Below are 27,573 nucleotides of genomic sequence, written 5' to 3'. Positions count from 1 at the left end.
TTGCAACCAACAATCAGTGACCTTTAAATCAAACCACCAAAACTCTTAATTTTACATTATTTGGCAATATGATCTATGTTCTCTATACAGCTGCTGACGGCGACCCCGTAAAAGAATGAGAGATGTTACTCGTCTGCCGTATATAACCTCGTAGTACGGAGAAATCCGGCAAGAAATACAACTCAGAAGGCATGAGCATCTGAGCACATGTTTTATATGCTTACTTGACCAATTGTCCTGCCGCGCATGCAGATCCATCAGCATCAAAAAGCATTACTGGGAATTGAGGCACACGACCACTTGAATAAATACTGACTGCTCATTCTTATCCCTGATCCACTCTGAATTTTGTGGACAAGCTTGAGCTTGACATTGACCTTTGTGGTTTTGGGCGTGTGCAAGTTTCCACGTTGGATTTGTGGCAGCTGATCACTTAATGCCATTCGATGGGTTCTGCATTTTTGTTAGTTTTTCCCTTTGGTCGACCATTATGTTTGGCATTTTTACCCGTCAGAAACTTCAGTGCATGCTCGAGCGTAATCTTCTTTGGGTCTTGAGTCTGTAATCAGCCATTTTCAAGGCATTGTTAGACTTGCAATGAGAACGTCCAAATTGAGAACTGTACAATTGTAACTGCGTATGATTTCTATTAAAGTTTCTTCATAACCAGTTGACAACAATGCCGCCAACATCAGAATCCCATTTCGTATGGTTTCTGGTATTTAACAACACCAACACGTACCTTTGGCACTGGAGCAAGGGTTCCCCTGTGCCGGATACTAAATCCAGCTTTAGAATGTGTCATAAGTACTCGATGCTCGTCATCAGGATGTTTTCCCTGTTGGCAAAGATATCATCATGATTCAACTGAACAACGCGTACAAATATCTAACATTATAGAAAAGAATACCAGAATTTTTGGATACTGCAATAGCTCAATTGCATCTTTGATAGTGATAGTCTCAACATCTTTGACCTGAAAAGTTAGATATTTGCAATAAGTTTCTGGAAAGACAATTTGAAACGGTAATAATTAGTTAATTACCTCAGAAAGAGGAGCTCTTTTCTGAGTAGATATTTGCAATAAGTTTCTGGAAAGACAATTTGAAACGGTAATAATTAGTTAATTACCTCAGAAAGAGGAGCTCTTTTCTGAGATGCCCCCTTCCGATCCTCTCCAACCTGGATGTAGTAACCATAAGGACCTTGTTTCAAGAAGACCTGTAGAATGAGCAAAACTGTTGTACACACTTCCTACCTGAAAAATAAATAAAGCCAGATGCCATACAGACTGAAAGAAAAAGGACCTTTTCACTTGTATCAGGCATGATACCAAGTAACCTAGGTTCAAAAGACCTTGGAATTTGCTCGGAGGTTTCATTTTCATCATCTTCATCTGATAATGTGCGAGCGATGTACCTATCATAATTAATTTAGCCATTAGGTATGATTGGTAGTGTCCCCGTAAAAAAAAAGATGATATTCAATTATAATCAAGAAACTGCAGTGGAAATTACAACTTGTAAAAATAGAGAACAAGGGTTACTGCAGAGATCAAGCTCCAACTTCAAGGCATTTAATGTTCATGAGTAGGGATAACAAGATCATACTTGCACTTCGGATGTCGATCGCAGCCTATAAAAGAGCCTTCACCATACCTGCTAACTTTAAATCTGAGGGTTCCTTCAGAACAACTGCAGATATTCAGCAAACAGTTAAGTAGTATTAAGAAAGAAACATGGTTAATGCATCGCATAATATGGTAACATCCTAGGTTTCCCCTGCCAACTTAATATGGACGAATTGTGCAAACATCTACGTTTGGGAAATGGCAAGTATTAAAAACTAGACTTCCTAAACAGGATTAAATACTCCCTCCGTCCCATAATATAAGATCGTTCAAGCTATGTTAGCTTGGAAAACGATCTTATATTATGGGACGGAACGATCTTATAATATGGGATGGAGGGAGTAAATTATTCAAGTATAATTATGGCATGCCTTACCTAGGGCAAATCCTACTATCGGTGTCAAGGTCAGGAAAGAGGATAGGACGGAATTTCTCTTCAAGCATTCTCTCTACCTGCAACAAGGTGGGTGATTCAAATTTCAGTTATATTTCCTTACGGAGGGAGTACTTAAGTAACTGCGGGATGATAAGATAGCAACTTATTTGCTACAGAAGCTACACTAACAATGATCTATCAAAAGGACTAGATCTGCATAATTATCCATTATAGCATGCTACAATGGGTGGGATGATGATGAGGAACAATAGAGAGGAGGAAAAGAAAAAGGAAATCAGAAGACAAATCCATTTGACTACTCCTAGGTACTTCTACTCTAGTCTAATTATTTGTTTGTCTTAGCTTTAGCTACTGTTTCGGGGGAGACTTGTATGAGATCTCACATGTGAGCTCGTGAGATCAACCCCAAAAAATCATATTTAGACATTCCGAAAAAATCTGAAATTATTTGACAACATCCATGTGGGGTATGTCTACAACTCCGGAAAAGATCAGCTCAAAACTCGATGTACATTTAGATATTCAAAAAAGACAAATTCGAATGTGAATAGTGGCAGCTTTAGGTGAGTAGTAGTTTGACGCTATTCACATCCGATTTTGTCTTTTTTGTTTCTATTAATGTAAGTCGAATTAGGAGGTGAAACTTTTTGAGGTTGTACATCAAACATTGATGTGTGCCTACAAAAAATTGAGAATGTTTGAACATGTATTTTCAAAAAAATACATCTCATTGATCTCACCTAATGTGAGATCTCACACAAGTCTAATCCCTGTTTTCTAGGGTCTTCTAGCTGTGAGTATAATCCTAAGTCTTAAGTAACATTTTCTAGAGTGTTCTGGAGTCCTCACCTCTAGTTCGTAACCAGCCTATGTACCCCACTACCTATAAGAGACTTGATGTTTTTATCTAAGATCTTGGACTAGATCTTGTGCTCTAGGAGTTTTGGATTGAACTCCTGCTGCCATATCGGCCTATATTCGCCTCTAGAGCGATATCTAGCGCAGCACATTGAAGTAGTTCCTTCAACGTAAGTGTTGTCCACTTTGTAGCAGCAAGGTGGAGTTCAATCCCAGCCAGCCTCCTCAACCTTGCGCTACTTCAGATGAGCTCAGGTGGGATTCAACATCCTACTGGAGGTGCAACAATCCCATCTAGGACTAGTATGTTATTTAGCTGGGGGATCAGTGAGCTGGTTACATCTTACTTTGTTCATCTATAAGCCTGTTCCCAAAATATTATAGCGAGCACTGCAAAAAAGGGTAATTAGGTAAATACATACAAAATTTTGTTTGAGTAAGAATAAGGGCTCTAGAACTGTGTTTTAGTTGGGTGATAGCAGCCTTTCAAGCAATAATGACAAACTATCCATCCAAAATAAGATGTATCCGCAGATGTAAGAGAATGGTCTTAGCCCACAACTTATCATTTGTCCCTGGAAGAAATGCAAAACTTGCTAGTTTCAGATGAAATGTCAAACAAAAGCTGGTTTGACTATGAGATAGTAAAACTTGGGAGTAATAACCACATGCGAGATGTAGTTGTTTTACGTGAAAAACCTTCTGGGTGCAAGGGTACAGATATTTTCCAAGGAACCACACAAAAAAAATTACCTTTCTGACATCCCACTGACTAGCATCTCCGCAATATTTGCTGAGTCGTTCCCAGTAATCTTTCAGGAGACCCTTCCATTCAGTTGACCCAGCAGAGATATTGTCTAGCTGTTAATGAAGCAGAAAAAGGAACATTAACAGGATTATTACCACAACTGAATTTCTCATATGCCTAGTTACTTGCTGTTAACAAAAGAAAGAAAAATCTTCATATTACCACGTTTCCTATTCGGACATCAGCGTAGTTCTCATCTTTAAGGAAAAGGGTTATCCAGTTGAGGATCATAGCCTTATGGCAGAATTATATATTGACTCTGTACCCTTGGTTCTATTATGAATTTACAATTAATATCTTGAAGGAAAAGGGCTATCCGGTTACTCTGTTTTGGGAACCATGTAAAGTTGCAAACCTGTAAATCACATACCCCAGTATTCTACTGAGCACCAATAAAACCAGTGTATACATTCGTATTTCTTTCCCTTGTAAATGTTGTTTGGATAAAAGGTATTTAGTTTGCTTGCTGGGAATCCTGAGCTAAACACAGAACTAAGTGAGCTCAGACATGATTACAGGAACAGGGAGATGAATAGAAGTTTCAGTATTCAACACACAACATAATCTGGTCAACCTAACAAGAGATCCAATATCTGAATCACAAATTTGGTAACCTAAAATCTTAATATCACAAGCGATCAAGATGCTCAATTGAGTAGCACATCTGACAATTATAACACCGCAGATCTTGCTGGGGAGGCCAAGCATGGAGAAGCTGTGGAGGGAGTTGTCCGTGAGAGGCGTGGATAGAGAAGACATGAGCAGATCAGGCGAGTAGAGGAGGCGGGCAGTGAAGGAGGCTCGTACGGCAACAGAGGAAGGGTGTAGGAGCAGCTGGGTGCCGCCGGTGAGGGCAAGGGGAAGGGTGGTGCTAGACCAATTAGGAGCGCGTGGAGCCATTGACAAGCTGGAGAAGCAACTAAGGAGGAGAGCTCGTGGCGGCCGGCATCACCCCGCGTGTGGTGGTCGGTGGTCGCGTCTCACTCTGACCTGATATTTGTTCTATTGAAATCCGAACCAGCCTACCAAATTATTACTTTCCGGGCGTCGAGGAATACGACGTATTGGGGTTGGACCAAAACAGGGGATCCAAACGAATTTTGAAAGGTCTGAGCTAATTTATTCATAGGCCTGTAATTTACACCTGTATTAGGATAAAACTGGGCTTCCATACGGGCTTTAAGAATCATAGGCTTAGGGTAGAATTCCATCTTGACTCTGTACCCTCGATTCCACTAAGATCATTGATCAAAGCTTCTAAGAAAGGATAAATAGTGATGCAGAGGCTGTCATGGTCATGGACTTACCTAGCCAAGCTCAGTAGGAGACTGCACAAGGAATAGGAACTACCCCGCTGGACTGGGCTATGCTTGCATATCTTCATATTTGGATTTGTTGTTAGAATAATCCGAGGCACGTCGTCAATCATCCGAGGACCAAACAATCACACAAGGCACGACACCGAGATTTGTTAACGAGGTTCACCAAACTCGGCTACATCCCCAGGGCCTGACTACGGGCGCTCCTTCCCGTGACACCATCACAATACCACACACGCCGGCACGACACTGAGATTTGTTGTTAGAATAATCCGAGGCACATCGTCAATCATCCGAGGACCAAACAATCACATGAGACACGACACCGAGATTTGTTAACGAGGTTCACCAAACTCGGCTACATCCCCAGGGCCTGACTACGGGCGCTCCTTCCCGTGACACCATCACAATACCGCACACCGGCCACCCGAGCACCGGCACACGCCGAGTGTGCCTGTGCTATTATGGTGGCGTAGGTTACATCGTGTGTCTATCCTTGCATTATATAGGAGGCCTAGGATACAAGTGCCCTATTAGGACACGACTCCTACCTTATCTAGACACAGTACAACTCAGAGTCCAGATGTAACCTACCTTGTAGACAATATTCGGCACAACTCCAAAACACTCCACCTTGGCGAATATTCTCCACCATCTTGAATCCGTCTATGTGTCAAACTTCCATGTACATTGGACTTAAGCTTATCCATGAGTACCACTGCTACTTCTAGACTCCATGTGACTCCACCTACAACTGTAGTCCCTTCTTTTGTTGATCACAGTCAACACTCGAGCAAAATTTTGTTCCTCTTTACTCTACTTTGTGCTCCCAACTTCCGGAGTATCCGTTCAACACCATCACACACCGATCATTGATCTGCATGAAAGTGAACAGCTCACTTATTACGTGCCACGCATAAGAGTAACGTGAACTCAACATCCTCACTCTTTTTGGACCGCCTGTCTGAAACTTGAAGGAATTTCACCGTTGCTTGTAGTCACCCCGAGTCAAATTCGCAGTTGTCTCACCACATGCCTGACCAGTAGAGCCGTGGTCCGTCTCCATGTCCCGTGCATACTGCACACCTCGCCGCTATTAGCCTATTACCGCGTCGAGCCTCTGCTGTCTCGTCGAGTCTCAAGGGTCACAAACCCACACCACTCAACCCCCACTGCAGAGTACCACTGATCATCACTGACCGATGACGAGTTTCACTTTTTCATCGGACCACTGGGCTCCAGTCTGAACCATGTGTCTCTCGCTTTTCCCGTTCAATAGGCTTCGACTCTCTGTCAACTTACATCGTAGCCCCTCAATCAACACCGAGTGGAATCCTCTGTTGAACTCCAGCTCCACCTTCAACATAACTCCATGGTAGATGATCAGTCCACCCCATGCCCCGTCGACTTCAAGCTCTCATGCATACGCCGTCTTGAATCAACCCCACGCCATAGTCTTGTCGAAGCCACACAAGCCCTTGGACATGTGCCACATGTTTCCACGCCCATAAGTCGGTCACCGAGACATCTGGCGGTCGAGCGAACGGCCCAGCTGAAAAAGGGGATTGCCCCCGCGTCGCTCCCAGGAGGGGCGACTCGGGCGGATCCCACAAGCGCGCCGCCGCTGCCTTCCTCCTCCGATCCTCCTCCCCTCACCGCCGCCGAAGGACGCCTCCGGTCTAAGGCCGCAAGGCTGACGGCGGTGGCGGGTCCTCATCCTCCTCGTGCGACTAATGGTGGCGGGGACCCCATCCCTCTCGCATTGTGGGATCTCCAGGTGGAGCTCCATGGCGGCCCTGGACGACATGGTTCTTATGGCGGAGATGGGCGCCGGGGCGGCGGCCCCGGGTTTTTCCGGCGACCACGACTACCGCTGTGGCCACGAGGGTGGCACGGCGTCTGGTTCGGGGGGCTCGGTGTGGCTCAGCTACTCATCTCCGCGTGGTGCGGGTGGTGGCGGTGGTGCCCGCTGAGATCTCCGGCCTGCTGTTGGGAGCCGGCGGGTGACGCAGTCCTTTGGTTCTTTTTGCTCTAAGATGGTGTTCTGCCGGTTACCGACCCTCATGGATCTGGCCATTGACGAGTTTTGCAATGCTCCGCTGGAGATCTTCATTGGGTGCTTGACGCCTGTAGATTTCTGGATCGGATGGGATTCGGTCGTGTGCGCCCCTATTTCAGCCTGAGTGGCTTCAAGAGGATGTGACGCGAAGCTCTGTTGTCTGTTGACAGTATGGGACACGTCGGTATTTCGATTTCCATGGTGAAGACAATGACAGAGAACGTCATGGTGGCTGAGGTCTGAGGTCTTGTAATAGCGGATCGAGTCTTTGCGGCGATGAGGACATTGCTTGGTGATTCATGACTCGTGGCAGCGGCATCGGCAAGTGGGGGCGGCAGCACAAGCAGAGTACACGGTCTTAACTTTCAGGGTGAAAACCCAAGGTCCGGCCTTAATTGGTTGTGCCTGGCAGTGACCTTGTTGAAGGCATTGTTTTGAGAGCGCAGATCTTCTCCAGGGTGAAAACCTAAGATCTAGGATCGGGCGATGACGGTGCTTCTGCACTGTTTACTTCTTGGAAGCGTCGCTTTTGGAGAATTAGGACTTCGGGTGTTGTCTAGGCGGTGGTTCGTGCTGCAGCTACGAGGAATTGATCACTGTTGCGGGATCTTTTTTCTTCTTCTTCTTATTGTTTTTGGCTGTGTGCATCCGTAATCTCTTTACGATATTGCGTTGTTGCAGAGGCCGGGTGTAATTGGTATCTCCACGATATTAATATATTCCCTTTTTCGAAAAAGATAAGTCGGTCGCCATCAGCATCACGATTCCTATGTCGTCTTCGCTGAAAGTGGAGCTGGAATAATCTGAGGCATGTCGTCAATCATCAGAGGACCAAACAATCACACGAGGCACGACACCGAGATTTGTTAACGAGGTTCACCAAACTCGTCTACATCCCCGGGGGCCGACTATGGGCACTCCTCCCCGTGACACCATCACAATACCGCACACCGGCCACCCAGGCACCGGCACACGCCGCCAGCTCCCCCTGTGTGCCTGTGCTATTATGTTAACATAGGTTACATCGTGTGTCTACCCTCACATTATATACGAGGCCTAGGATACAAGTGCCCTATTAGGACACGACCCGTACCTTATCTAGACACAATACTGTCGGCGTTCTGGGAACGGGGGTCCCCAGACTAGCCTGCCTGCGGCCCACGGCGTGGCTCCACCCGCGGCCCAGTACGGCCCGTCTTCACCAGCAATCACTCAAGACCCTCGCGAGGGGCCAAGCCTCGCGAGGCGGACGACACAAGACCTCCTCAGGGGCAACCTCACCAGGCTGGCTCGCGAGGGGCGGAGAGATCAAGGCAAGGCGAACCTCGCGAGGTTCCAATGACGTAAGCCATGACGACCAAGGCCAGGCGGGCGCCAGCGCGCACAGTGTCCTCGTTTCCTCTTTGGTGCTAAGGAGGCAAGCACAGGCGAGGAGTACCGAGGCATCAGGCAAAGGTTTCCATATCGGTGCAACGAGACCAAGACCAGCAGGACGGCAGGAGGGAGGTCACCGTGGAGCCCAAGACGGCGTCACCACCAGAGCCTTTGGCAGACGAAGACCACCTTTAGTCAGGATAGCTTGTACTAGCTGCCCCCCTTCAAATTGGCCGTTGTGGCATCCCTTCCCGCTCAATATTTGGGGAGAGGACCAGGCCTCTATAAATAGGACTAGACACCACAGTAGGAGGCATCTGGCACTCATCTTGGACGGAGATTCAGACCATCCTCGCACCCACCAAGCACAAGAACACCTCTCCTCAGGAGGCTGTTCTTCCCCTTGTACTGTTCATCCTCAACCCGAGAGGCAATCCACCACACCACACTGGAGTAGGGTATTACACCACAACGGTGGCCCGAACCAGTATAAATCTCGTGTCTCTTGTGTTGCGAGTTCGTCGAGCTAGGCTTTGAGATCACGGTGAGGCTGAGGGCGTGGTTAGGTAGGGGAAAATCTTCGTGCGTACCCCAGTGTTCGAACCTCAAGGGTTTTGTCGGAACCCGAAATCCGACAAATACAACTCAGAGTCCAACTGTGACCTACCTTGTACATAGTATTCGACACAACTCCAACATTTGTTAGATGCATATCTTCACATCTGGTTAGTTTGGATACGGTATTGTCTTTAGTTGATTTGTCGCACTAGATATCCTTGTCAGGTGGCTGCCAATATAAGCATGATATCACCATCTATTTTCATCAAGTAATAAATAACAAAGTCTTGCCAAATCCCTAAAGTCCACCGTTGGTCTCTCCCTTGGCTGGCTATTCTAGATCTCTTCACCCAAGCTGTGACCACCATCTAGAGTCATTCTACCTCAAGTCGCCACTGCTGACCTCCCTCTTTACATGTTTACCACCAATGATAAACCAGGTTTATGATAGGCACTCTGCTGGAAGTGTAGAAAATTGATCCAGAAGAAATGGTTATCCTCATTTGTTGGTTATAAAAATTCTGAAGATGTCATTCATCAGAAAATTCATGGAACAATATGTAGTCGAGGTTTCAACAGATTGCTATGATCTAGTGCCAAAGGGTTTGTACAGACCCCCACCCCCAACACGAACATCAACACCAGACACACACACACACACACACATGCAAGGAGGCTTATTGACCGATTTGGATATCTCCCAAGTGTTTTCGTATTGTATTTCCATTGTAAATTGTGATCAAAAGCCTTTTCTCCTTCTAAACAATTCATCTGATAGTAACCTGCGTTCAGTTATGATTTTAGTGGAACTCCACTGTGCAGATTCATATTGTTTAAATGGACGAACAGGGTTGCGCATCTCCACATGGCCAACATTGGGTAGAGGGGTTTAATTTATTGTACAAATACTAGTCATTTTTTTATGGCTACTTGCCACAACCAGTTTTCCCATAATGGATTCAGAATCACAATTCCTAAATTATTCTGCAGCCATAATGCTGAGGTAACAACAGGACAAAAGCCCAAAACTACTCAATTTTGCATATTTTGAACCAGTTACACATTTCTAAATAATATTGTTAATAGTATTATTTAAAGCAACAGGAAAAATGAACACGGTATAACCTTTCTTTTCAAAGTATGTGGATCTAACTTCCTACTGAAATCAACTTGCAGCTTTCCAGGAATTTCATATTATCCTAAAACCACTAGCTAAGCTGGTTTCTGAAACCATAGCAAAGAACATGGACAAAAAAAATGTACAGATAAGCTATAGGCTGAAAAAAAATTAGTACCTCCGTCTCCATGTTAGCAGTAAAGCTGTAATCGACAATCTCAGAGAAAAGATGTGAAAGAAATGCTGAGACCTGTAAAACAGATGGTGTTGAGCATGTGTAAAAATTAGACACAAGAAAGCTGAAATCTCATACACAAGAAAACTGAAATAGTGCAACCTCAGCTAGGTGAACTGAAAGAACGCCTTAAAACACAGGCTAAAGCGATATGCAAAAAAATTAAACAGCAGAAAAATGAAATAACAGGTGAAGTGTACTTGGGCATTTGAAAAACCATGAAATGTACAGCGTTGTAAGGACATCATTTCATCTTGATAAGAGACATGAGAAAGAGTAATAAAGGTACAATTACAAAGATGATGAGTTGGTACAATGCATACAAATGCACTGGCAGTGCAGACAATGTAGCAAAAACAATGCACGTAGCTGTCAGACATTATTTCTGAGCAAATCAACATAATGGAATTTCAGATGGCATCACGACAGTTGTTTTGACCAAACAGGATCTTTGCAGAAGGGTGAAGATGGCATCAGGAACAAGAATATACCATTCGACCGCGGAATTCAGGGTGCAGAACACGACTTTTTACTGTCACGTATTTCCGGTCCTGGATGGCACAAGTATGGCAAAAACTCTTATCCATTAGCACAAGTAGTTGCTAATGATAATGAATGAAGAAAGTACCGCCAATGGTAATTAATGGAACTATAAATTTGGCATATGGTGAATCCATAAGACCTCGCAACTGCTGGTCTCGGCCATGTGTTACTGTTATCAAAACATGATACTTGTATTTAGCATGGAGAAAACTGTAAACTAACCAGTTGTGCATACTAGTAACCACCCGGGAGAGAGACCTGTTAATCTGTACTAGAAATCAATTGAGTACGCCAGGTTTCAGAAAACCGAACCCATGTTGCAGACCACTAAAAAAGTCAACTTTCCCAGCAACCCAAAAGTCAACTGTGACATGCATTGCTAAGTTACCGCATGTCACGTGTGAGCTTTGTGGCATGTGGCCATGTGCAGCACTCGAGGCCAACTACATGAACCAACTAAGCCAAAGATGTCATTCAGCATTAACGTGTTCACAAGACTTGACTCGGAAATCATCAGATATACTAGAAATAGCTAAACGGACATTCAAGAAAGGGAATGGGATGTATTTTTCACCTAACAATAGATAGCACGTTAGGCTACCTGCAACACCCTCATTATAGAGGCGTACGTAGACGGCCTTCCGATTCCAAGTTCCTCCATCTTTTTAATCTGACATTACAAGGCACGCTGTGAAAATCATAGGTTATAGAACAAACCAATACTAAGGAACCCTTCTTATTTCAGGCATGTGCAATTACAAGAGGAATACCAAGTGAAAATCCAAACCATAGGTTATTACTGACCAATGCACCCTCAGAATAACGGGACAGAGGTTTAGTAAAGTGCTGTTCAAGATTCACGTTAACGGGAGACACCAAATCCTTCATCTGAGAAAAAGGATATATGCTATGACATAGTTCAATGATGGCCAGCAATCTGTGGTCACATGAAGAAAAAATGGGTACAGAAAGGGAATGTCAGAGGCCAATCAGCAACTGCTAACCTCTAATTTGGACAAGGCCTCGAAATTATCCTGATGTGCAGTTTCCCCTTCGGGGTTTTCACTGGACCCACTTGCTTCAGTGTCCTACAAGCAACACATTCTCATTATTGGGTTCTGTAAGCTCATAAAACTGAACACTGGGCACACAGTCATTCTACAAAATACAACCATCTTCTATCCATGTGAAAGCTTAACTGTTCACTCCTTGGGGGTTGTTTGGATAACGGGTATTTAGGAAGCTAGTTTTCCTCGATCTCGTTTAGCACTGCAATAAACTAAAACTTTGTATGGTTTTGTCCAACTAACTTGATGATATCTAGAATTGGTTCCCGTAAAACCCCAAAACCAAGTTTCCGGATAGACGACTATTAGTTGTTTTTTTAATAAATGTGCTTATGTTATTCCAACAACATTGATCCTACTTATTAGGCCCATCTGCTTTTCATGTTCTCCCCACCCATGTCCACAAAAAGCCAAATCTACAAATGGGTTCAAGGCCTTCTTAATCCAAACATGATTTTCTATGAGAGCGTACCTGACTGAATTATATATAAAGAAAACCGGTTTTCTGGAAAATCTTCTTAAAACAAGGTTTACTAAAACTGATAGGTACTACTTGCTATCCAAACAACCTGGTAGAAACAAGGGTTCTACCGGGTCTAGGACGGAGGGTGTAGGGGAAGGAGGGGGCTGGACGTGGGCGAACTCGCGGTCGCCGGCGGCCGGGCGCGAGGGAAGAGGCGGCGGCGTTGGCAGGAGGCGGCTAGGGTTAGGTCTCCCGGCTCCCTTCGGGAAGCCGAGCAAATAATGATTGCTTCTTGCTTAATCTCAAAACGGGTCCTTACATGAGTTTATATAATCCTCCTAATGATATAATTGGGCTAAGCCCCTAACACGATAAGATAACTGGGCCAGGCCCCTAACTGCCTGGGCTGTAATATATGCCGCTCATAACATTTCTCCCCGCCTGCACAAACAGCTCGTCCTCGAGCTGGAAGGCGGGGAAGCGCTTGCGGAACTCCTCGAGGTGATCAACCGTCGCCAAACACCTCCGCGGCAGCTTGGGCGGGCAGGTCGCCGAGGCCGGCGGCGGCGGCGGTGGCCTCAATGTAGTCCGCAGCCTCCAGGTAGAAGAGTCGCGGGCAGACGTGGCCGGGCACGTAGGGCTCGCCGCAGTTGAAGCACAACCCTTGGCGGCCATGCTCGAGTTGCTCGGCCGAGGTGAGCCGGCGGAACGGGCGCACTGTGGTCGCAGCGAGGGGTGCCGCGGAAGCCGGAGCAGGCCGACCCTGCGCGGAAACGTCTGGCCCGGGTGACGGCCCAGCGGCCCGGGACGGTGATGCCTGCTGGATGGCCACCGCGCGGCGCTCGAACGCGCGGTCGTAGTACATGGCCGCCTGGAGGTCTTGGGGTCCCCAAAGCTCCACGTCCACGCGGATGTGATCCGGCAGACCACCGACGAAGAGCTCAGCCCGCTGCTGAGCCGTCACGCCCGGCGCGTGGCACGCCAGGGCCTGGAAACGGTCGGCGAAGTCCTGCACCGTGGAGGTGAAGGGGAGGCGGCCGAGTTCCGCCAACCGGCTTCCGCGTATCGGCGGCCCGAAGCGAAGGAGGCATAGCTCGCGAAAGCGCTCCCACGGGGGCATGCCGCCCTCGTCCTGCTCGAGGGCATAGTACCACGTCTGTGCGGCGCCCCGAAGGTGATATGAGGCGAGCCAGGTGCGTTCCGACACGAGCGTGCGTTGCCCCCGGAAGAATTGCTCACACTGGTTGAGCCAGTTGAGGAAGTCCTCGACACTGCCGTAGGTGGCGAAGTCGAGCTTGGCAAAGCGCGGCGGTGTCTGAGCATGACCGCCGTGAACGTACAACTCGGCGGTACGGAGCAGCGAAGAGGATGGCGTCGGTCCGCTGTGCACAGGTGGTCCGCGGGGAAGCGGTGGCCCGTCGAAGCCAGCGTGGAAACCCGCGGAGCCGGAGGGCCCGCCGTACGACAGGGAGGGCGCCGGCTGGTCCGCGGCCATGGTGTAGACTGGCGGCAGTGACGGCGAGAGCGGGAACCGCACTTGCTGAATCGGCACGCCCGCTGGCGCGGTTGTAGTCAGCCCGGTGCTGGGCGGCGGAGGCGCCGGCAGCGGCAGCTGCTGCTGCATGGAAACGGCGGAGGTGGCGGGCGCCGCGATGGCCGCGGCCGGCCATTGTGGCCAGAGCGGGGCGGTGGCAGGGGCTGGCTGCAGCTGCAGCGGGGGCTGCAGCGGCCCGACCAACGCCTCGGGGGCCCCTGGGTGCGGCGGCTGCCAGAGCGGCGGCGGTGGCAGCTGCAGCTGTGGCTGCAGCGGCTCGGCGAGCGCGACGGAGGCCGCCGGGTGCGGCAGCATCAGCCCGGTGGCGATGGTTGGTGACGCGGCCGGCGGCAGCCCGTAGGGCCCGGACAAGTAGAGGCAGATCCCCTGGACGGCTGTGACGAGATCGTTGAGGACCCCGGTGATCTCCTCCGGGGTGTAGGCGGCGGCCGGTGGTGCGGTAGAGGGCGCCGTCATCTGGGTGGTGGCGGCGCCGGAGGACGCGACCAGCGGCGCGGACGGGGAGGGCAGCGGCGCGGTGGAGAATGCCAGCAGCGCGGTGGTGACGGTCGGCAGCGGAAGCGACGGGATGGGCGGCGGCGAAGACATGATCGGAACAGAGCTACCTGATACCAAAGTGGTAGAAACTAGGGTTCTACCGGGTCTAGGCCGGAGGGTGTAGGGGAAGGAGGGGGCTGGACGTGGGCGAACTCGCGGTCGCCGGCGGCCGGGCGCGAGGGAAGAGGCGGCGGCGTTGGCAGGAGGCGGCTAGGGTTAGGTCTCCCGGCTCCCTTCGGGAAGCCGGGCAAATAATGATTGCTTCTTGCTTAATCTCAAAACGGGTCCTTACATGAGTTTATATAATCCTCCTAATGATATAATTGGGCTAAGCCCCTAACACGATAAGATAACTGGGCCAGACCCCTAACTGCCTGGGCTGTAATATATGCCGCTCATAACACAACCACTTACGGAAAACTAGAAGCTAACGCATAACAGTAAAAATTAGAGATGCTGATGAATCAGCAGAAATTCACGCTTCCAGCGAAGGCAGGAAATGAGACATCCTGTGGCGGAAAATACATAATAATCTATGGGGTATTACATGATTACGTACAACACAAAACGCACTATAAAGCAAATTCAATATAGATAAGCTATTCAGTAGATTTACTAGTGAAAATAAAGCATATTTTATTCCCATACATAGTATAAGAATACAGAATGCAAAAAGATCAAAATTGCATCAGTTGAAGATAAACCTTCAAGCAAGTTCAGTAGAAAAAATCAATAACGTACAGTATTGTTTGTATACTTCATAAATTCACACCATAAATGAGTCCAAACTTCCCAGCAAAAAATGAGTTAGGACATGTTGAATTTGTAGCTGAAAATGGCCAGTTTTGATAACAGGCCAAAGCCCGGTTTGTCAAAAACAAGACCAGTTGAGAGTTGAGACCATTAAGCACACTCTGATGTGCATCCTATGCAGAATAGGTGTATTAGTATTATCATTGTTGCATAAAATGACTGTTAGATTTAGTTTGGCCCCGATATCCTAAATTATATCCACATCCAACTGAGAACATATTGTCTTCTATGTTTAGATCCTAAAAGAATAAAGTGGTGGATCAGACAGATTGCATTTGAGCCATGTCACCCCTAATGCACACATACATATATATATGCAGAGTTATGAAGTAGGGTTTGTGGTGGGAACTGGGAAGAGAGGGACAAGGGAAAAGGGAAAACTCCCTAATTCTTGGTTAATTCAACTGAATGGATAGCCTCACGTTTCAAAGAGGGGTAGAAGACCTAACAACTTGAAGTAACAGAGAGAAAGGAATCTGGTCATATCTTAAATAATTCGCTTAAGGTCCGTGAAATTAAACAAGGAATCTAATCACATTTATATCTTGCAGCAGGCACTGGGCACATCCTTTGATGTTGATGTGGACCAGCTCACATTGTAACAGATACAGACCAAATTAAGGTTACAGAGATGATAAAGATGAACACAATTATGCAATCATCCTCATCCCTTGAAACATGAAATGATATCATGAGTGAGATGAATACAACATATTTCCTACTAAATCTACTCATGGGCTGGCCAAAGTAGCATAAAGGAAAGTGGAGAATGCTACATTAGAAGACAATCAACATATTTTCTTACCTGGGCAAACATAAGTAACAGAAGATCAAGAAGCCTAGATACTTACCTCATAGACAGCTTGGTACCCCTTGAAGTCAAGCCTTGATGCAGATGAATGAAAAATCATGTCTCCTTCAGGATTACCAATACCAACTTGTATCTACAATGCAATTATTAAAGTGCACACAGAGTAAGAAAATAAGCATGAGATTTTACAGGATATATAAAATAATGAAAATCCAAAACAAAAAGGTAAGAATTTAGCATGTCTTGAAATTGCGTATCAAGGAAAATGGAAGTCATTTTCATTAACTACCAAGGCATCAAATATATATATTTAGCACACAACCAGAATTCTGTTTGAAGAGCCACAACAGATGGGATGAAATCTCTCTCGCCTAAGTTATAACAAATTTTAATAGGTAGATGCCTCATCATCATGTTCTCGTACTCAACGATATCATATACAACTAATCTCAAAAGATGACCACCACATTTATTCTTACACTTCGCATACATGCCGGTAGATTGTAATTCCTCTGTTTCACCACACTTATCCATTTTATTGAGAAATGCCAATTCAGAATGTTAAAATAGCCGGATTCTCTCCTGTTTTACCATTATTTAAAAAATAAGAAAGGTTCACGGGTAAAGTATTTCGCTTCATATGGCCATCGGCCAGCTTTCCATGCTTACTTGGTTTTGTTCATAAGATTGCTAGGTGACAGTTGTGGAACAGATGCCTTAGCTGGTAACGGAAAAACAGACCGATAGACAAAGAAATATCAGTACATTTAGGCAAGATGTTCTGTCGTAAACACAGGGTTGCCTCATTCATCTACAGAAAAGAGTTGAACATAGGTTTGCTTGATTAGATGTCAACTTACAAATCCCTCTTAATTCTATACCTGTCATAATTTCCATAGACAGATGAGGAGTTTTCTAAACCAACAGTGCTGCACCAACGAATATAACATACAAATATGAGCAGCGAGCTACCTATACACTGCAAACTTGTTGAATTCATATTTCCTTCAAATTGGAAACATGTGTTATTCATGATTTTTAATGAGGAAAGAGAAGGAGGGTGATTGGCATATTTTTTGCAGTCTCGAATCTCAAAAACATGTGTACAGTGAGATTCTTTGGTCTAGCTGAGCCAAGGTTCAGTAAATTATTACTGTCGACAATATAGCTTTGCAAAAATACACATAGTGGCCAGCCAGCCCAAAGAATGGAGTAATAAACAACAGATAAACATGAAGTAAAACAGTAACCCACCAGCTCAGTCCTTGAAGCTTCCATTTGGCAAGCCATTGTTCTTCTCCATATTAGAGTGTACAGTTTCAAAGAATCCTCATCAAGTACTCCAATCAAAGATGCTGAAAGAGATACCATGATAGTCATAGAACTATAAATGGAAAACAAGAAACCAAAACTATAATGCTTAAATATAAATATGCAAGTAAGAAAAAGAGATGCTACAGAAGATTTGGCAAAACGAAAGAAACATTAGCAACTCATAATTCTGAAAATGAAAAACACATTCAGGTACTCTTTCAGCCCTAGAGCGCATGACTTCATGTATAACCATCGTTCATCATGAATGTGTCAATTCTAAAGCATGTTCACAACAGATGGCAAAACCCTGCTAATTACAAATCAAGAGGTGGCATAAAGAAGGTTATGGTAGATGTGGAACAGCGAGTACATGCGAACTTACAATTAGCTAGTAAACAACACCCAGCATGCCATTCAAATACATAATATATATCACCTCTGGATTCGTAATGAACTAGTAAACAACACCCAGCACAGCACCAAATCCTGCAGAAGAAAGCCATAGGGAAGAGAGAAGGGTGGGTAGAAGGAGCTAGGGTTTGGGCTGTCAGTGTCGTAATGGAGGGAGGGTGCAGGTGGTCAAATCTACAGGGGGAAAAAAAGAGATTCTTGTTCGTAGAACATCGATAGAGAAAAAAAAGCCGACTATCGGATTTAGCTCAATGGTCCCTAGAATCCTACGACTGTCTCACCCATGGTTATCTATTTTTTATAGTCTCTTTTGGATGTATTCCTCACCCAACAGTGGCTCTCCATCACCCAGTGCCATTGTACTTCCAAATCTCCTTGTCCCAATTCTCTCCATGGGAACAAATGAGAAATGTTTAAAAGGATTAAACAGCCAGAGAAAGGACAATAAGTAAAGGAAACACCTTTAGTTAATACATAATACAACCTCCGTTCGGAAATAACCGACATGGTTTTAGTTCAAATTTGAACTAAAACCACGTCAGTTATTTCCGAACGGAGGGAGTAATAAGAACTTCCGCAACCAAAGCTTGCAATGGGCATGAACTGTCAAATAATCTATACATGAAATCTGCAACTCACAAGCCACTAGCACATACCCAGTATGTTTTTCAAAACCATCAATGGTAATCAGAAACTTGGGAAATGAGTATGTAATGATAACAACCCCCCCCCCCCCCCCCCCCCACACACACCCAAAAATGATTTATTGTAGTGCAACATCGTTAATGAACACAGAACTACAGGTGGGTTTATTACATGGCAACCTCCTTATGCTGGTGGGCCTTATGGCTTCATGGGCCTCTTGAGCATTTTTCACCTTCTTCAAGTACTTCCTAATATCCTCTGATGCATATTGCTCACCATACCTAGAACAAATACTTGTTAGCAAGAGTGGAAGCCCCAGGTGACATACTCATAAACAGGAAGGTAACATGTTTGAACTCCCAAGATACTGATTCTCTCAAACTAGCTTCTAAAGAATAAGATTAGACAGGAAAAGAAACAAACTCATAAAAATGATACCAGAAAGCTCTCCAGCCATTCCATCAAACATAGTAACATACAAAACAATTGAAGGGTTGTAAATATTTAGTGATATCAAATATTGTGTCTCACAATATCCAATCCCATAAATCCTGACAATGAGAAAGAAATAAGCAGAACTGCAAACTGCAATTTTGCTGAAATTAATCACTGGAGCACTAATCAGATTATTTGGCACAACATAACCGATCAATTAAACATGAAACAAGATAGATTAGCAATCCAGAACAAACTTAGTAACACAAGCTTGACAAAATATTCCAGTAGAGTATACCTTTGTTTCACTAACGAACGAATATCTTCTGCAGCTCCATGAGAAATCTTCAATGGAAAGGACAGAATAAACAAATAAGGCAACAGCTTCAGGCTATTAAAATGATATCTTTCATGCACGCAACACAATTAAGATTTTGTAGCCAAATCGAGTATTTGAGTTAATGTTCATATATACACATGATGTGTTTCATGTAACTGAAGTTGCCTTAAATTTAAAATTACGCTGAGCTCGCTTGGGCGGGAATGGATGCACAATCTCACCGCTGAAGTTCAAGTCATCACCACTTGAAAAAGTCATGCATATATTTCTGTATTAAAATGCACATGAGTTCCTTCTACATGTTCGTTTGTGATATTATTACTACTGTAGTTAACCCAGGGTCCTAGAAATATACATGAATGGAACTAAATAATGAGAACAGAAAGTCAAAATATCATAGAGCTGACAGTTTATTTGGAATAGCAATAAGGACCTATAGAACTCCATTTTCTTGATCAGATGTTTGAGCCGATATACTAAGTTTTTTCTTCTACTAAGCAAAAGTATCCAGATTTTGGCCATAGCATCAAGCTGGCCTCTCTACTCGAAAAACTTTTCAGCTTCCGCCTTCCTATCCAAGGATGAGTATTGTCACTGTGTCAGCATCAGATTCAAGCAAGAACCTAGATCATCCCACTCTATAATCTCTCTCCTTTATCTGAGTGTCAAACCCCTCAAAGTCAGCGCCATGTGGAATCTTTCTCTACAGTTCACTTGTATATATAGTGACCAATTTGATGGGTTTTTTTGTGAATGCACCAATTTTAACCAACAACCACAGATCACAGAGAAGAGACCAAGAGTGTGTTTTACCTGACCTACAGATACATTTATAAACAGAAAGACTACTTTGGCAATCAACTAAAAGTAGAATGAACGTACATGAAACCCATCTGTTCTGAGGTAAGTTATTAATCCTGTTGCTTGTTCTGACGAAAGATTGATCCCTTCATAAAGCTTCTGGGCTACCTGCAGTCACATAGTGAACCATATGAGTCAAAAGGTCACTACATGTAAATGACAGTATTATAATAGTAAAGCTATGCATCTAAGTTCTTGTTAAGTAGAAACAACCTTCATGGTATGCCCTGCACCAAAATGTAGTTTGTTTGCTGCATCTTGCTGAAGGCTGGACGTTATATATGGCATCGGAGGATTCTTGTGAATTTTGCTTCTATGAACACCTCTTACTTCAAATTGGCAAGAATAAATCCTCTTTTCTAGAGCTCGTGCTTCTTCTTGAGAGCTTATAGAAAGCTGATCCAACTTTTTTGAATTGAGATGCTTTATCCAGGATGTAAGACATATGCCTTTTGAAGAATCTGAACACTGGGTTTCAAATTCAGTATCAGCAGTCCAATATTCCTGTGGGCTAAACTTTTCTATTTCAGTCTCCCGATCACAAACAACAGACAAAGCTGCAGACTGGACTCGTCCAGCGGACTGACAACCAGGCAACTTCCTCCATAAAAGTGGTGATATGGCGAACCCAATCAAATAATCAAGGGAACGGCGTGCAAGATAAGCATTAACTAAGTCCATATCAATATATCTTGGAGACATTAAGGCGTTTTTAATAGCATCCTCTGTAATTTCATGGAAGACAACTCTTGCAACAGTAACATGGCAAGCCAAGTTCTGTTCAAGCATTTCTTTTATGTGCCAAGCAATTGCTTCACCTTCACGGTCAGGATCAGAAGCGAGAATCAAATTTTCTGCTCTGGAGATAAGAAATAAGCAACAATAACAGAAGACAATCAGCAACAACTTCATAAAGCAGGGGAACTCAACATGGAAACTTGCACCAGCACAAGTTTAACAAATTTATGTAACATATACAAGAAAGAATTAACTCAAACACATGTATGACACTTGCTATAAGCGGAAGGCAGATCTAGAGAAAAAAGGTTCAACTAATTAACGGATACTCAGATGTAGCAATGAAGAAAATACTCACGGAGTTCAGAATTTAATTGAAGCTCCGGTTGAAACCAATTTAATCAGCTATGTGAAATATGCAAAAGATTAAAATAAATAGAAGTAAATGAACAACCAAGACTGTAACTTGGTAATGGAGCGTCTATTACTTAAGTATACAGTTAAATAGTTCAGTTGATATATTTTCACAGAACATGTATGGGTCTAATAGAGATGTATTCATCCGCAAGTGATGTGCAGGTATAGTATGCCAACATACACCTGGTGATAGTGACATTCGCATACAAGAATATAGGCATAAGATACTTGACACAAAATTATCTACAGGGACAGCTTAACAACGAAATCTGCATATGAGATGAATCAACCATCACCAACACCATACTGCTGTTATAGTTTCTGTCTATGTGTCCTCGAAAAGCCATCAAGTTTAGATAGAACATAATAAATCTAGGAGACATGGTACTGTTTATCACTCTGTGCACACTTCACGGACAAGCTAACTTATGCTCAAAGGTGAGTGGCGCATGGATCCAAAAGGTATTAGTACTCACAACATTGCATTACTTCCAATAAAGATTACAAACTACAAGTTGTAAAACAGAAACCAAGACGACTATCATGTGTTCACCCAACTAAGCCTTGCAGAAAGTGACAAGGATATGGACAAATGGTATTGCATGGAATACAAGTTTTTAGAGACAAAGATATGACTCATACCATAAAAGTAACAAATTATGTGAATTTTTCCTACTTTCCCAGCAACTAATGCATAGCAAACCTATATGCCAAGAACGAAATTTGAACAAAGTTACTGATAACCAGCCTATAAAACATACCCTTTCAATGCAACTTTAATACTTTTAAGGCATGTCCAGGCACCATTAGGCACCTCCCATACCATGCTGAAGTCGTCCTCAGGGCGGACAGATCTTGACCTTCGAGCTAGATCTCTCACATGACCATAGCTGGGTAATACTTCGTACATGTCCCCAAGGTATTGTTGAATAACTTTTGCTTTTGTAACTGATTCAACAACAACAACTGATTTAGCTAAGGGGGGGTACAGAGGTACAAGTGGCCTCCTCTCACTACCAGAAGCATCAACAGTGGTCTTCATGTAATTATTGGCTTCGGCAGCTGCAATAGCAGCAGATTCCTTTGCTTCCAAAGATTTCTTCGAACTGGTTACTGTTTTTCTCTCTTTGGAACTACCAACCCCTTTCTTTGATTTAGATGTGTCGGCCTTCTTTTCTTCTTGCTTCGCACTTGCTTTCTCAGTTGTATTTGCTGCTGATTTACTAGTTTTAGTAGAACTGCTCTTTTTCTTGGTAGATACTTTCTTTTCTTTCACATCTGTGCTAACTTCTTTTTTGCTGCCTCCAGAATTTTTATTCTTCGCAATGTCCTTTTTAGTACCTGTACCACTCTCACTGCACTTGCTCGTAGATGTGGAAGCCTCATCAGCGATGGTGCTGCATGCAGCTAGTGTGCTTTGGCGTCTCTCAGATCTATGGAAGTACCTATGGGCAGCACCTCCATCTTCCCTATTTATATTTGGATTGATAAATGAGCTCTTATTGCTAATGAGAAACCTTAACTTTTTACCGTATGCAGTTGAGAAGAACCGTGAATTAACACTATTGGTAGCCTTTAAAGCAACTCCACAGACATCTGCTGTTCTGGAACTTACAAAACTGTGATAACCCGAGAGCCCAGTAGTAAAAAAGACACTACTTTTGAGCTGTAGGGCGAGCTGAGAGCTAGTTCTTAGAGACATTTTCCTTATTGAACTATTCCTCACTGCAACTCCACACATTTGACAAGGAAGGAAAGGTGAATAAGGCATGAAGGTGCATGAATATCTCTGGGAAGTCCCAAAAAGAAGCTGCAAAGGTAACACATAAACAATATTTAGAGAGTTAGAGAGCTAGCATAAAAATCCTCATACGATCATCCTTGTTTTGACAAGATGATGGAAAAAACAAACGCAAAGCAAAAGTGTGATACAAGGGAAAAAGCATTCTCATTTTGTTAGTGGCATCCTAAAATGCACCGATACGGATACGTGTATCGGTATTGGGCCAGTAGGGATACATAAATTCGCCATTTTGGAAAAGCTTCAATACGGGGATACGTTTTACTATTTTTTTAGTTCACAAAAAAATGTATATAAGCTAGGAACAGCATGTTACCTTTTTGTTTGTTCTGAGGATGCCGAAGCAGCTCCAAGCCTCTCCAATTGACAATGTTGATGCCGTGTTCCAACTCCAAATTCCAAAGGGATAGAATTAGGGTGTGTTAGATTGAGCTGCGGATTCTGAAAAGGCAATTGTGAGCTGTGAGCTGTGAGAAAGCTGCTGTGAGCTGAGAACTATGAAAAGGCTGGAAGTTGTTTGATTGAAACAACTGTGAAATTGTAGTTTTGGCATGAATTATTTGTAATGCCCCTCAGGGCTGAAAGAATATTTATGTGCTAATTGACCGTAAAGCAGTGGTTTGAGCATTGTTAGGCATTTCAACAACCATTTTGGAAAGGAAAATTAGACAATATAGACAATTCACGGCTAACATATAGGAAATTCAACGACTATTTGTAATGTTGCATACGTATAATTATTATTACTAAGACATGAACCATATGGAACACATATGGTTCACATGATGATGGCCTTCATCAACATAGCTAACCTATCTTGCTCTCGCAAAACACGCATAGGCTATCCTACTATGAATATTGTTCAAGATATTTTCATTCTCCTCCTCTTGAACAGGATCCGCTTGTGTTGGGGACACCCCCTTTTTTAGCACTGGGAAGTACATACACATGCAATTCAATACCTTCCTAGCGTATATATTGACACAGAAGTTAATTTTAACTTCAAACCCAGAAAATGAAGCCATGTGTAACATTGCTAGTGAAGTTGACTAGATGAAAACCCAAAGAATGGTTGACTTGTGTAACATGAAACACATAATTGCAGGAGAAATTGTATGAATAAACAAGAAACCAACAATTTCTCTTGTGTGCACAGTAGCACGATCTGAGCAAAAATACAGAAAGGTTTGCAGCATGGCATAACAGGAAAGGTGGAACCTGGAGATCAATCAGCTAACATGCAAAAGGAGAAACAATCACTTTAAACGGTGATATTTTAGGTCTGACTGTCAAAATCAACAACAACAATACCACTAGTAGTACTAATGTGTTAACCAATTTCGGCCAGTATAACCAAGACAAAACCCTGCTCTCTCGAATTGCATGTTACTGCTAAGCTTTGATTTCAGGTCAAGAGGGTGCAGATAAAACAACTTAATCTTTTCCTTTTCATATATCGCCAGTCATTGCATATTCCACTGCTAATGCGTTTCAACCAAAACAATTGCTCATCTGAAAAAAAAAAGAAAATCAAACTAAACATTTGCCCCTACAAGCATTAGCACAAACACCTACCAAGCAAAATCCTTTCACATGTAAACTTGAACATGCACCGGAAAAATCATGCAGCAAGTACTCATCAAGAAATAGTCGTCATTATATTCTCAGAATATCCAATCTACGCAAGTACTCACCAATACAAAAATCAGGGAAAAAATCGAACAAACATAGGATGCAAGAGGAAGGAGGGAGGGGGGCCGAGGGAAGAGGGAGGGAGGGAAGACGAAGGAAAGGTGGCTACCTGCCTATGGACTGGTCAGCGGCGTAGCTCCGGGCGGCGGCGTTGTTGGGAGGGAGCGGCGGAAGGAGGCGCTGCTGGGCTCCTGTGCCGGCGGCGAGGCAGCGGAGGCTTCGGCTGGCTAGGCGCCGCAACGGAGGACCGGCAGTGGTGGCGGGCGGGTGTCAGGACCCAAATGCACAGCGTCCAGTTCGTCAGTCAGAAACAGGGAAGAAAGCGTAACCATACAGGGGAGAAGGCGTATTATGAATCGTTATGTTCATCTGACGGCAGTAGAGCGTCGCATCCAAAGGTCCAGCTAGTCTTCGGCAAAGTGACCTTACTGTTTTATTTCAACAACAAAAAAACCTGAACAAATCTAGTAGTATACATAAGAAGTTGATCCTCGCTATAGTATATTTTTTTGGCCAACGCTAGGCGTCGGTCGACCGGCCCAACTTCGGCCGGTCGCCGCGCGGCCTTTGGATGGAAACAATAGGCACCGTTCAATGGTCTTCTATTTTTTCCCCGCACACACAGTCAACGCATGAAAAGAAAAAAAATGTCCTCTGCCTTTTAATGGCGAATTGACGCACTCATCTCCACCTTCAATCCACACGCGTGCAGTTCTGGCGAGGCACAAAAGCAGCATCCTCTCGACGTCAGCCCCGCTCCTCGCAGTATCCGCGCCGTGTCCGAAGCCCGTCCACATCCTCGGGATGCAGCAACCTCCACCAAACACAGGGAGACATGGCGGCAGCAACCTCCGCCGCGCCGCATAGCGTGTGTCGTCCCTCTGTCGACAGCCACCGCCGCCGCTCGCCCCTCGCCGGTACTACGCCCCCTCACCCCCTGCAGATTCAATGGCGACGACGCCATAGCTCGCAGCCAACAGCGGTGGTAGCAAATTTTTGTGCGGGTTCCAGCAAAATTAAAAACGGTGGAAGCAAAAATTCAAAATTGGGCGATGTTATAGCAAAAACCGAAACACCGGTGGCAGCAAAAGTTGAAGGTGGCTCCAGCAAATCAAAATGACATTGGTAGCAAAAATGCAAAATTGGGCGTTCTTCCAACAAAGCAAAAAATGCCGGTTGTAGCAAAAATGCTGCTGGTTCCAGCAAACCAAAACGCCGGTTGTAGCAAATTGCAAAAATTTGGCATTGATTCCAACAAAACCGAAATGTTGTTGGTAGCAAAAAATTGTTCTGGTTCCAGCAAAACAAAAAACGGTGGTAGCAAAAAATGTAAGATTGGGCCAAATCAAAACGTTGGTGGTAGCAAAACTGAGCGTTGGTCCCAGCATCTGGTTGCCGCAATTGTAGCACTCGCCGGTCGTGGTCACCAACCGTCGCTTGCCCGTCGCAGCTCACAGCAAACACCGGTTCACAGCACGGTGTGGTCGTGCAGTAGCACACGTGTGAGCTGAATCTCATGTGGTCCATGAAGGATTGCTGCAGGAAGGAAAGAAAACAACATGAAGAAGAGCTCAACTCGAGGGATCCATGGTGGTTTGCTGAGGGGAGTGGAGAGCTAACTCGTAGGACTTGCGGGGGCGAATGCGGCGGAGCATGGCGAGGGAGCGAAAGTCGGCGTCGCGAGCATCCAAACAACGGTGTGCTGCCTCCTCAGTATCTCATTCCCGATCCAGAAAAATGAGGAGGTGTGGCCAGGAGTTGTCCACGGATGTGTTTGGATGAGGAAAACATAAGTTGCACAGAGAAAAAAAGAAGGGAGGCGGTGCGTGGGACCCGCTGTACAACGTCGCGCGTAATGGAGTGAGCGCTGCATGCGCGAGGCGACCGACGCTGCGTTCGGCCAGTCTGCCGATCTCAAACGTTTTCCTATTTTTTTCCAAAGAAACTTCCAGTCTATTCATATTCAATCATGGTAGTACAACAAACACTAGAAATAATAAAATTATATCTAGATCCGTAGACCACCTAGCGACAACTACAAGCACTGAAGCGAACCGAAGGCGCGCCACCGTCATCGCCCCTACTTGCTGGAGCAGGGCAAACCTTGTTGTAGTAGACAACCGGGAAGTTGTCGTGCTAAGGCCCCATAGGACCAGCGCATGAGAACAGCAACCGCCGTCGTTGAAGAGGAGCATAGTTCGGAAGGATCCAACCTGAAGACACACGAACGTAGACGAACCATGACAAGATCCAAACAAATCCACCAATGACAGATCCACCGGAAACATACCTCCACACGCACACCGACGATGCTTAACGCACCACCGAAACGGGGACTTGACACGGAGAACCTTATTCCATCTTCAAAAAGTCGTCACCGTCTTATCTTCTTGAGAAGGACACAAACCTAACAAAACTCGAAAATACATCTAAAGACGGAGCCCTCCAGTCGGCAAGAGCCTGGATCCACCGCGCCGCCATGGCCCTAAGGCCACAGGAGACGAGGCGGACCGACAGGGGAGCCGGTAGGAGACAAAGGAAACCTAGCCTTTTTCATAGTCACTTTTTCGTGTCGCGTAAAAAAGGAAAATGCATCTATGTGCATGTTAAGATTCGCAAACAAAAAGAAGACTTCGTAGGTACTTTTTCATGTCGCATAAAAAAAGTCTTACGTGAGATCAATAGAGGTTGGAATATATCTATTTCTTCTGAGCGACCTCTTTTGGGCACCCAGATTTGTACTGGGAATAAAGGATTTGTAGTCCTCTGCATTAC

General features: G+C 44.7%; 1 protein-coding gene across 5 annotated transcripts; it reads right to left on the bottom strand.

The window, feature by feature from the left end:
* LOC109740955 (uncharacterized) lies at nt 1–26,575 on the bottom strand. Of its 5 annotated transcripts, XM_020300024.4 has the most exons (24): nt 26,419–26,566; nt 25,490–26,334; nt 24,908–25,025; nt 23,423–23,547; nt 22,067–23,115; nt 20,364–21,009; nt 20,172–20,258; nt 19,248–19,294; nt 18,686–18,795; nt 17,399–17,499; nt 16,185–16,277; nt 11,903–11,986; nt 11,703–11,786; nt 11,500–11,568; nt 10,847–10,906; nt 10,299–10,370; nt 3,639–3,746; nt 2,007–2,083; nt 1,611–1,694; nt 1,308–1,419; nt 1,132–1,221; nt 911–976; nt 743–838; nt 1–559 (listed from the first exon to the last, which is right to left on the bottom strand). In XM_020300024.4, exons 5-24 carry the CDS (start codon nt 23,074–23,076, stop codon nt 434–436), a joined length of 3,222 nt encoding a protein of 1,073 aa, XP_020155613.1. In that variant the 5' UTR covers nt 23,077–23,115; nt 23,423–23,547; nt 24,908–25,025; nt 25,490–26,334; nt 26,419–26,566; the 3' UTR covers nt 1–433. The 5 variants fall into 5 exon arrangements, 4 of the variants coding, with proteins under 4 accessions (XP_020155613.1, XP_073367906.1, XP_073367911.1 ...); XR_012205837.1 differs by having other exon boundaries at nt 1,132–1,182; nt 1,259–1,419; nt 24,908–26,334; nt 26,419–26,575; XM_073511805.1 differs by having other exon boundaries at nt 24,912–26,334.
* Between the last annotated feature and the right edge of the window lie 998 nt (nt 26,576–27,573).

This window comes from Aegilops tauschii, chromosome 1 (assembly GCF_002575655.3).
Source record: "Aegilops tauschii subsp. strangulata cultivar AL8/78 chromosome 1, Aet v6.0, whole genome shotgun sequence".
Taxonomy (NCBI): Eukaryota; Viridiplantae; Streptophyta; class Magnoliopsida; order Poales; family Poaceae; genus Aegilops; species Aegilops tauschii.
Note: the sequence above shows the minus strand (reverse complement) of the source record. Positions and strands in the feature narration are given on the sequence as shown.

What these genes read in the sequence shown, in the direction of transcription:
- LOC109740955 (XM_073511805.1), bottom strand. Translation starts at nt 23,076, where the DNA reads ATGCCTTATTCACCTTTCCTTCCTTGTCAAATGTGTGGAGTTGCAGTG. An exon ending in AGGCCTTGTCCAAATTAGAG is followed by an intron (nt 11,787 to 11,902) that starts GTTAGCAGTTGC and finishes CCTTTTTCTCAG; the next exon opens with ATGAAGGATTTGGTGTCTCC. An exon ending in TGCCTGATACAAGTGAAAAG is followed by an intron (nt 1,222 to 1,307) that starts GTCCTTTTTCTT and finishes CTCATTCTACAG; the next exon opens with GTCTTCTTGAAACAAGGTCC.